At 36.6% G+C, this 9,828-nt stretch overlaps 2 protein-coding genes across 2 annotated transcripts; one reads left to right on the forward strand and one right to left on the reverse strand.

Annotated features, from left to right (window-relative positions):
• The first annotated feature begins 3,725 nt into the window (after positions 1–3,725).
• On the forward strand, positions 3,726–7,814 carry gch2 (GTP cyclohydrolase 2). The gene is made up of 6 exons (XM_043253253.1): positions 3,726–4,690; positions 5,496–5,605; positions 5,844–5,899; positions 6,414–6,445; positions 6,747–6,831; positions 7,076–7,814. The coding sequence occupies exons 1-6, from the start codon at positions 4,384–4,386 to the stop codon at positions 7,203–7,205; spliced, it is 720 nt and encodes a 239-aa protein (XP_043109188.1). The 5' UTR covers positions 3,726–4,383; the 3' UTR covers positions 7,206–7,814.
• A 63-nt stretch (positions 7,815–7,877) lies between these two features.
• Positions 7,878–9,826, reverse strand: cript (cysteine-rich PDZ-binding protein). Its single transcript, XM_043253701.1, has 5 exons — positions 9,707–9,826; positions 9,360–9,425; positions 9,205–9,259; positions 9,012–9,115; positions 7,878–8,922 (listed from the first exon to the last, which is right to left on the reverse strand). Exons 1-5 carry the CDS (start codon positions 9,720–9,722, stop codon positions 8,858–8,860), a joined length of 306 nt encoding a protein of 101 aa, XP_043109636.1. The 5' UTR covers positions 9,723–9,826; the 3' UTR covers positions 7,878–8,857.
• Positions 9,827–9,828: the final 2 nt, after the last annotated feature.

Genomic DNA, 9,828 nt, shown 5'->3' on the forward strand with positions numbered 1-9,828 from the left:
AGCTAGGCGTGTATGCGTGAAAAAGCGAAATGGCTTACAAAAGAGTTTCTCTATAAATAGTTTATAAGAAAAGGAGTGGACTATCATGCGAGTGAGTCCTCTTTTATCCAGTGTCCCCTTCATGCAGCCTAGTCAGGTGACTAGTGAACGTCGTGTGACAAAGGCTGGCTGTTGTTTAAAATCCCCCTGTAAGCCACAGTGTCAACTACTGACCTTTACAATCAGTGAAGCTCATGTGTGCTTGGACTCTAATAACATATGTTTTTCATCCCCTTACAGTACTTTGATATCCATAGGGCTCCCTGTGGATTACTTAAGTCAACAAAGTTCACATGAGTAAGATTAGGCAAAAAATGTGTCCAACCTCACTAATTGCAGGAAGGGAAGTCTTCTGCAGCGTTTGTTTCTTGATTTTTGGATGGATCTGACAAAATATCCTTAAAACGTTTGCACTTAGCATTGCTGTTGAATGGAGGTATATTAAAATGCTATCAAATTTCCTGCATCAGTTTTAATGTTATAGGTCGTTTGCTATGATAAGTTGTTTCGGTTAACGCATATGGAATAATTAAAAGTGATATACTGCCCTCTGCTGATTAAAACAGTTTTAAACGTAAAAAAAATGCAGCTTTCAACCAAAACATAAATTTGATTGATTTATTTATGCAATTGCATTTGTTAAGTTGGCACATTTTTAGCGCGAGATTAATGATTGTTGATCTTTGTTGTTGTTTTTTTTGTGTGATTTGTACAGATACAACACATTTGTATGACTGTTGTTTTTGCAGGGAGGTTTCTTGAATCATTTTGGAGGCATTGCCGTAGTTGTTCTGGATGTAGTCCGTCTCAGTTCGTCCTGTTTCTTCATGTCATTCCGGACACTGGATGATGACCAGATCAGCTCCTTGTGCTAACAAAAATCTCACTGGATTATCATAACTATGGGCAAATTTAAAATGCGTCCAAATGTAAACCGATATTTCCTACAGACGCACTAAAGCAAAAGAGAAGTGACTGGTTTAAAACCATTTTAGCTGTGAAAATACTGGCGTGCTAATAATTTTGGCCACCACCGTTCCAGTGAGAGCAAAACTGAATTTTCAGCATCATTGCTCCCGACTTTAATGTCACATGATCCTTAAAAAGTCATTCCAGTATGCTGATTTGCTAATGTAAAATGTAACAGTCTAAAGGTCTTTAATGTCGCTTTTGATTAAGTTTATACGTCCTTGCCGAATAAAAGTAAATAAGTTCTAACTGGCTTCAATCTAATCTTAAACTTATACTATAGTGACCATTCATATATTTCTAGTCAATAGAAAAAAGCCCTTTAAATTCAGAAAGAAATAGACCATAACATAATTACATTTTGTATGAACGTTTTGCTAAATCTGACAAGGTCTCCTCAGTTTAATTCTTGACTTGCATCGCCACGTGCTGAATGCGGCTGCCGCTGTATATAATACATTTTCTTGTGAAGGGAAGCTTCTGTCTGAGAACACGTGGTTTCTCATATGGCCTGTATCTCAAGCGTGATCGACACAGCTTTCGTTCCTCACATCATCAGCAAATACAAAAATCCTGTGCTTGAAGAGCTTCTCCACACTGATTTGCACAGATATCTTTTCTTGTTTTAACATCTCTGTTGTGGCCTTACATGTGTCTGTAGATTGCAATTCATTTGTACATCACGGTCATGTTTCAAAGACCCATTCTTCTTAATAAAAATGAAATATGTGGCCATCCATGCGGTGCGTTCTTTTCAACCCTTACCTTTAAAATAGTTTTTAGGTGATCCTTGGCTTAATCTGTTCAGTGTTATTATCGTTAACTAAAATTAAACTCTTAAATACAGTTAAAATGTAAATAATACATCGTTTTGACCGTAATTTTACAAAGCTACAAGAATAAACTTTATTCAAAACAAAAATAACTTTATTCAACAATTTCTTCTCTCCCAGAACAATCTTCCGCCATTATTGATAAATGCACATTGCTTTTTGCAAATTGTTGAATAAAGTTGTTTATCTGTTCACAAAAAGTTTTCTTTTAGCTTTGTAAAGTTACAGTTGAACCACTGATGTCACATGGTCCATTTTAACAATGTCCTTACTATGCATCTGTGCCTTGTCCGTGGTAGTACTCTTGCTGTCTATAGAGGGTCAGAAAGCTATCGGATCTCATCAGAAACATCTTCACATGCGTTGTGAAAATTAACAACTGTCTCACGGGTTTGAAACGACACGAGGATGCGTAATTGATGCCAGAACTTTTATTTTATGGGTGAACGGAACCATGTTTGGTTCTTCCAGGTTTTTCAACGAGTTAGAAACCCTTCGTCCGTGTATGCACATGGGTCATGAACAGTGCAAAGCCTGAGGGGCAAGCATTTCGTTCGCCTGGTCTCCACGGTAACATGGCTTATTTGATCTGCTTGCATGGATGCTGTGATTCATGCCATGCTCCGATATCCTGATCTTGTCATACACTGGTGACGTCAGGCCTGTTAACGGCAGAACAGCATCACCCTTGTTTAATGTCAAAACAGGTCTACATTAAGCAGAGCACGCAGCAGGTCTTGTCACTTGTGATGGGAATTCTGGCTTTTTATTGAGACTGAGCCTTTGGATCAGCTCAGCTATATATTTTGCTTCCCTAATGGTTTTTAATGTCAAGCTAAAACGGTTCGACCTGTGATTGGTGTATGTGCTTAAATATATCACTCAAAGTGTTTCAGTATAACAGGATAACATCATTTTACATTATGTTTGGTGCAAAAACCTTAAATAATGTAAAACCGCTAAACATTATTCACATTATCGCTAAACATTTTATTTATTGCCTATTATCTATCAAAAAAAACAACCCAGTGCAAACGCTCACACACTCAAAGCTGCATCCAAAAATTCTAAAACAGATATAACTCATCTTTTAAATTCCATTGCGATGTTTTGCCAAGGAATAAATAATAATAATTGAGGTCAGTCAGCCAGCTTTCTATTTCACCTCTCAAAGGCCAGCCGTACCAGAACCTTCCTCATCGTCAAAAAACAAAAAAGCCAGGTGACGCAATATACTGATCCAATGGAGCCACTGAGTTATTTTTGTACATTGCATAAAAGAGTAATCTGCTTTTGGTTATGATCTTGGATTCTGTGTTCTTTTGTGCTTTCTGAGCAAATGCCTTAGAGTATACTGGAACATTGTAAGTAACAATTGCATAATTTCAAAACATTTAAATTTATCAATACATACAGTTTGTTCCTTGATAATACATTCAATCACTCATTCGTTACTATTTTGTGAGCTGGATACAGTCATTACAAATCCCACTGTGTCTATCTCAACATCAATTCATGATTAATCAAGCAAAAATCCCAAGAAAAGTTAAATTTTTGGGGAAAACGAGCTTTGTCACAGAAAACAGTCTTGGATATGCTGCTATGTGAAATGACCCTAATGTTAATATTTTCAGTCATATGATTGCGATAAATAAGAAAAAAAATAATAGGCCTACAACTTTAAAAAAGTCCCTCAATAAATCATTTTTTGACTTTGATCAGGTTTTGATAATATAATGTCAACTAAATATGCCTGCAAAGACAGTAACTAAATCATTAGGATATATAAGGAAAATATGACTTATTAATAATGCAAAATAAGCATTTAATGTTACATTAAAATGGAAACTTTTTTTGTCCCGTGGTTATATTTTGAATAAGAGGATATAAAAGACATAAGCTCAGCACATGCATAAATGAGAAGTCATATGCAGTGGTTATATGTATAGGCTACACCTTTCAAATAAACAGAATTCTTCGCTTTTTATTTCACAAAAACAACACTGATAACAACATTGAGTTTAGTTACTACGCTATTATTATTGTTATTATTATTATAAGGCTTTGATTTAAAATTTTAAAAGAATCTAAAGTGTCTTAATACAGCTTATGGGGGTCAAGCTTATGTGTGAGCACGTGAGGTCATATGCTCAGAAGTTTGACGCTCATTTATGCCTTTACATTAAGACTAGCAAATCACGAATCAGTTTTGCATGACTGTAACGCATTATTCAATTACACCGCATAAAAAGGGTGTGACATGTGTAAGACACAATAGAGCGCGTGCTCACACTAAATACCGACGTGTTCAATTGGACACAGTGATAGCGGAGGGCTCCTATAAATGCCACGCAGAGTTGGAGAGAAGTACACTGCAGCTGAACCTCAACTCCGAAGCACCACGGCGATCAATAGCCTACCTGGCAACCGGCTGCAGTCGTGAAATAATATAGACTAAATCCGTTTGGTTAACGACCGTACGTTTTAAATAAACGACAATAATATCTTATTCTCTTTTAATTAGCCATTTAAGGTACATTCGATGGAATACCAAAAGGCGGCAGAATTGAACGGTTTGTGCAATGGCAAAATTGTCACAGAGTATCTCTGCCGTAACGGCTTTAGCGAGCTGACGGTCGACTCGAAAAAAGTCGCTGTCCAGCACAAGAACGAGACGTCCCGGAAAGAGGCGGAGGACGAGTCGCGGTTACCTGCTCTGGAGGCGGCGTACACAACCATCCTGCGAGGTCTGGGAGAAAACACCGACCGGCAGGGGCTCCTCAAAACACCGCTCCGCGCAGCGAAGGCCATGCAGTTCCTGACCAAGGGCTACCACGAGACCATTTACGGTAAGTATTAGGCATTGAATAATTACATTATACATTTCCCCCCTCGTTTCTGATATTTCGTTTAGAAAATATGATTTTCAAAGTAAGTTTTAGTCGACAGAAATCATTTTCGCCTGAGGAGGTTACTATGGCAACAGCAGCTACGCACGTAAGCCGCTCGAGCACTTTAAGCTAAGATAGGCTGCTTTGTAATTTCTCTCCTCTTTTTATTTCTCTTACAAATATACCACAGAATATGAAATATACTACTTTTGTGCTCTGTTTAAGAAAGTCTTTTAAGATAGCGGACTGGGTCAGCAGATCAGCAGATTGCGCTCCCAGAGAGAACGAGAAATAAAAATCGTTGGATTTTTAATAGTTTTTAATATGTTGTTTAACAGTTCGTTTTATTAACCCCTTCAGACATGATTTTGCCCACTGAGCATTTTTGGTTCTCAATAGTTCTTCCCTAAACTGTGTTTTACATTTGGTTACATTTATTACAGTCACACGTACTAGTGTTTTTTTCATTGGGCTGTTTTGGGCAGTCATATAATACAAACGAAAAATTTACCCACGGTGTGTTTGACATTTCCACTTTGAAGATGTTATGTATAAAACACTTATACGTCATTCTGGAATTGCAACAGATGCTGAAAGCACCAGCTTCAGTAGCCTGTTCGGTATGAAGGACTACTTAAACTAATCACACTTTCTCCTGAACTGACCTGATTTATGAGTCTCTATAAACCCTTTCACTTTGTGTGAACCCCGTCGGCATTATCTGTTAAGTAATTAACTTTGGTGTATTTTTCTTATTCCACAGATGTCCTCAATGACGCCATCTTTGATGAAGACCACGAGGAGCTAGTTATTGTGAAAGATATTGACATGTTTTCACTTTGCGAACATCATCTAGTACCATTTTTTGGGAAGGTATGTCTAAGTATCTCCTGATAAAGTCAATAAAAGATGATTTTAGCCACTCATTGTATGCTATGCTTGATGTTGCTTTGCTAGGCAAGGCAGTTTCATAAGTTGTAAGGGAATCATCGATGCATACTTTTGTCTGGGCACGGGATGGGAGAGTGTTGCTTGCTGGGAGGTCAATGGGTTCTTTTTAATGAGCTGTAGTGCATAAAAAATAAATGTTTTTATGTGAATTGATCTGTAGGTTCACATAGGATATCTCCCAAGTAAAAAGGTTGTTGGCCTCAGTAAGCTTGCGAGGTGAGTATACAACTTGCAAACAAACATAGAGACAAAATTTAGCGTGCCAGTCTCAGATGGACGGTAAAGGGCCTTGTTCTCACATCAGAGTGGGTCTGAAAAAGAGAATGTATTAGTTACAAGTGGCTGAGTTCTTCTGTTATCACAGTCCATTCACTTGAGGCTTAGATCCAAAGCCTGGCACAGTATCCTGCCCCATCTGAAAAACGCCAGACTAGCTGACTTCTGGCGCTGAGGAAATCCCCCTCAACTCCCACCTCCACCACGGGGTGGTTGTGGGAACCATTAACATCGGAATCCTCACAAAATATCACGCGCAGCCTGGTGCTTTCTTTGCCTGAGTAAAATAAACCAGACTTTATTAAAACACTCAGTCCCATTGATATCTATTACTGAATATATCACAACATTGCTTTAAATGTTTAACACTCACACATATTTAAAAACATTTATTGTCACGTTTATTTATTCCTTTGTCTTAAACTTACGTTCGATGAATTTTTGCCACTTTTAGGATTGTTGAAATCTACAGTCGCAGACTCCAAGGTAACTATGACAACAGTCTTATTATTTAGATATCTAAAAAGGGAGATTTATTAAAATAGAATTTGTTTATATTGAATTTGAATATTTCATAATTTTACTACTTTTTATATTTCTGAACAAAAAATGCAGCCGTGCTTAGTTTGTTTTTTAACAAAAAAATACTCTTAACTCTTTGAACAACAGAATTGCTAATGTAATATAGTATATATATATATATATATATATATATATATATATATATATATATATATATATATATATATATATAAACAACAGTATTTTACTGTTAATTTTATCACAGTCCAAGAGCGCCTAACAAAGCAAATAGCAATGGCGATCTCTGAAGCCCTGCAGCCTGTCGGAGTGGCAGTTGTCATCGAGGCAGCGTGAGTATTTTTAAGATAAAACATAATAATTTCATTAGATTATATTTTTTTCATGAACCCATGCTTTTAACACAGTTCAGAGCGATTCGATTTTACCTAACTTTAAAGCTCAGAACACAGTGCAGTCATTTTAGCTGCTTCTTACTATGGCTGTCATGGTTGATGAATTAATTCTAAAACAAAATACATGAAGATCTGCATTTCAAATGTCGTTTGTGGTCTGACTGGATGTTTGTTGTTGTAGTCACATGTGCATGGTCATGCGCGGAGTGCAGAAGATGAACAGTCGTACTGTGACCAGCGCCATGCTGGGTGTGTTCAGAGAGGATCCAAAAGCTCGAGAGGAGTTCCTGGCCTTGACCAAAGGCGCATAGTGACCACGCTTCCTTCCCCGCTCCGACTGCATCAGTGTGTTTACAGCCAAACAGGTCAATGAATATTCTCTACATTTAAAACCCTCCATGGTGCTAAGAGAATCTCACTGAGCCAGAGCTGTAAGATCCTTCCACCAGCTACTGAGACTCAGGGGTCTTAGAGAAAATGTGAATAGTGAAAGATCAGTGTTACATGTACTACTGGTTTTGTGAATCTAACACTGAATGGCCAAAAATTCACACAGCTGCCTTAAATATATTTCTATTATTTTACTACTGTTATTAACAATTACTAAATTAACATATTGCCTTATATACTTGTCTAATCTTATGACTTTTTACAAAATGAAGATACTAGAACTAATTTGTATATAAATTTAAAAGAAATGCATTTTGCATCATATCTCTCTGACTGATAATATTTAAGCTGTCGTAAGTAAACACGATGATTAATTTATAGTTATACAAGTCAATGAAATGTTTCTGGTGGCATAATTTATAAATGTTTAGAAATAAACAACATTGCCATTAGGATATTGTCACTTTTTTTTTTTAACCAAATTGTATGAGAAATCAAAACAAATGTCAACTGTGCCAAATGAAACAATAAAGCACCATTATGAGATGTATTTGTTTTTGCTTTTTTTGTGCAAATAACTGATTTCTGCAAAATGTTGTCACAATTTTATTTGTCAATAAATATTTACAGATGTAAAAACAGTCTCACGTTGTAATAGGTGTCCCAGATCATTCTTAATTTAACTGATATTAGGGAAATTATGTTATACAGAATCTATGTATTGCTATGCTGTGAATTGTCAAAAAAAAAAATACGTAAGAGCATCCACAACAGTTAATTTCTACAAACCCTAATATCATACAATTATGTGGATCCAAAAGAAATTTAATTCTAAATTATGACTAAAAAGGAAACAACAAATATCTGGATCAGTGTTGACAAAAAGAACCAATGGGAGAACAATACAAAGTGGGAACAGACCATAAACATCACTGTACACTGAACGTAGCTGTCCTATATTGGTATGTCACTGTCTATTTGTTTCATATTTACACTTTATTTTATTTAATTTACACAGATGCAGGATAGTGAAAACAGTAGAGGATATATCGCTTTAAACAAGATAGATGTATTCATATTTCCGTCATTGAGGGAAGAGATAACATTAAAAAGTCAAAGTCTAGGTAAGGTCAAACGGCAAAAAAAGAAAAGAAAAAAAAAGCCAATAGATTATCACTAAGAAAAGTCGTTTAAACTAAATGGCATAATCACTGTCATCTTGTTTGGTAGCATTAAAACGAATAAATCATTTGCTTTAAAAGAAAAGGTTACAAATGAATAAGAACATGTTCAAAGAATGTTCCCCAGCAAATGTACTCAAAGGCATCTACATTGTCCAAACAGTACAAGCCAATATATTGCTCTAAGTTTGTTTAGTGAGAGAAAAAATACAACCGACATATTATATAAATACAGTCATGAACTAGTGCACTCCTTTTGCACCACAAAACGCTTCAATCAAAACTCTTTTGTGAACTCAAGTGATCATTCTCAACACTCGGAAGAGTCAACACATACATCCACAAACATCCCCTTCTTAGCTAAAGATGAATCTCCATCAAGCAATAACGAATCAAACCGAAGTCTGTTTGTAGTTCTTTGTGTCGAGAACCTTCTTCCCACACATAGCACAAATTCCTGTAAAACAGAAAAAGGTGATGTGAGAACATATAGACGTGTGACAGAAACAAAGAAGCACCTGAGCCTTCCCTTGCTACCCATCTCACCTTTTTTGTAAGCGCATCCCTGACAGTAATGCGAACCAGACTGATGTACAGAGCTTTTGCATATTCTGCATGTGGCAAAGCCAGATTTCCCATACGGATCAAACCTGGCAAAATAGTACACAAATCGTTATTACATTCTCATAACTTTATTACAAGACTGTGACTGTAAAGCATAAAATTCCATACAACGAACCTGGCTTTTTTTGACGTGAGCATTTTATTTTCATTGAGCTTTCGACCACCGCTTTCTGTAATATGACGGTTTGCGGGTTAATATTCAGTCATGACGAAACACAAACTTAACGGGGTAATTTCCATAAAGCGTTATTTAATCTTCAAAACGATTACCTGTTGTGTTTCTAGCCCCATCTTTCCAGGTGTCAGGCGTAATGACTCGCCCCAGCTTCTTCTCGCCTGCGGAGGCCATCAAAAACAAGCGTAATTCACAGAAGTCGTTTCATGTTTGATTAACGTCCGAATACACGGCATATTAATGTTTAACATCGTCGACGCAAAGCAAAGAGCTGCAAGCGATGTTTGTATTTACAGCACACTGTTTGTTGTTTCTTTCGCTGATCTTGCTAGCTAGCCAAAGCTATTGAATTATTTCATACTGAATACAATATTAATGACGTACATTTATTTGCGTAAAACAAACAGCTCTGTTGATATACGGTATAGATGTAATTACTTACACTTCTCGCAAACCATCTTCAAATTAGTCCGAAAATCTTAGCTAACACGTCTAGATAGTTCTCAGTTGTTGTAAAAACGAAGCTAGAAACACTGCTTAGTCTAGTGACGTAACATTGTCAAA

This window comes from Puntigrus tetrazona, chromosome 12 (genome assembly GCF_018831695.1).
Source record: "Puntigrus tetrazona isolate hp1 chromosome 12, ASM1883169v1, whole genome shotgun sequence".
In the NCBI taxonomy this organism is placed as follows: Eukaryota; Metazoa; Chordata; class Actinopteri; order Cypriniformes; family Cyprinidae; genus Puntigrus; species Puntigrus tetrazona.

Coding starts and splice junctions, on each gene's coding strand:
- gch2 (XM_043253253.1), top strand. CDS start 4,384: ATGGAATACCAAAAGGCGGCAGAATTGAACGGTTTGTGCAATGGCAAA. Junction 4,691..5,495: donor CTACCACGAGACCATTTACG/GTAAGTATTAGG, acceptor CTTATTCCACAG/ATGTCCTCAATGACGCCATC. Junction 6,832..7,075: donor GCAGTTGTCATCGAGGCAGC/GTGAGTATTTTT, acceptor TTGTTGTTGTAG/TCACATGTGCATGGTCATGC.
- cript (XM_043253701.1), bottom strand. Junction 9,260..9,359: donor TGGGGCTAGAAACACAACAG/GTAATCGTTTTG, acceptor GTCATATTACAG/AAAGCGGTGGTCGAAAGCTC. Junction 9,116..9,204: donor CTCACGTCAAAAAAAGCCAG/GTTCGTTGTATG, acceptor CTATTTTGCCAG/GTTTGATCCGTATGGGAAAT.